Below are 662 nucleotides of genomic sequence, written 5' to 3'. Positions count from 1 at the left end.
AACCTCACGCGCGACGCCTGCTACACCCGGGACGGCCGTGCGGAGGACGGGGCCCAGGTGGCCTACATTGAGTACGATGTCAACTCGGACTGTGCACAGCTGCCCATGGTGAGTCCCGCTCTTCCCGCCTGAGGCCCCGGCCAGGCGTCCACTGAGCAGCTGCCCGGAGTGGGAAGCTGGTGGTGGGGTGGGGGCCGATCGGGCCCGCGGTGGTTGCTTCCTTTGTATCTGGGTGGTGGAGGGGAACCTCCATGGCGTTCAGGGGGACAAGCTGCCAGGGCGGGGCTCGGGCTGGGCACCAAAGGGACTGCGTTCGTGCAGTGATGGAGAGGGTGTTTGGGGTTCTGGGGAGTGTGGGACAGCCGCCCAGAATGGGGTGGGGGCTGGGACCTGTTGTGTTAGGTCTTTGAGCAAGAGGGCAGGTGAGGGTGAGACTCATTCGGTTCTAGCCTCAGGATGGATTCAAAAAGGGAAGAAGTGCCCAGCCTGTGTGGCTCAGTTGTTGAGCATCGGCCTATGAACCAGGAGGTCACAGTTCCATTCCCAGTCAGGCACAGGCCCGGGTTGCAGGCTCCATCCCCAGGAGAGGGCGTGCAGGAGGCAGCCGATCAATGATTCTCTCTCATCATTGATGTTTCTATCTCTCTCTCCCCCTCCCTTCC

General features: G+C 62.4%; 1 protein-coding gene across 1 annotated transcript in view; it reads left to right on the top strand.

The window, feature by feature from the left end:
* The window catches only part of PLXNB1 (plexin B1), a gene marked incomplete at its 5' end in the record, with an annotated part of 26,770 nt that continues 26,108 nt past the window's right edge, over positions 1-662 (top strand). Inside the window, one exon of the mRNA XM_014538976.1 lies at positions 1-108. Coding sequence (XP_014394462.1) covers positions 1-108 — 108 coding nt within the window. The remainder of the gene's footprint in view (positions 109-662) is intronic.

The sequence above is a fragment of the Myotis brandtii genome, unplaced genomic scaffold (genome assembly GCF_000412655.1).
Source record: "Myotis brandtii unplaced genomic scaffold, ASM41265v1 scaffold207, whole genome shotgun sequence".
Classification (NCBI taxonomy): domain Eukaryota; kingdom Metazoa; phylum Chordata; class Mammalia; order Chiroptera; family Vespertilionidae; genus Myotis; species Myotis brandtii.
The sequence above is the reverse complement of the archived record's forward strand: the minus strand, read 5'-3'. Positions and strand labels throughout refer to the sequence as shown.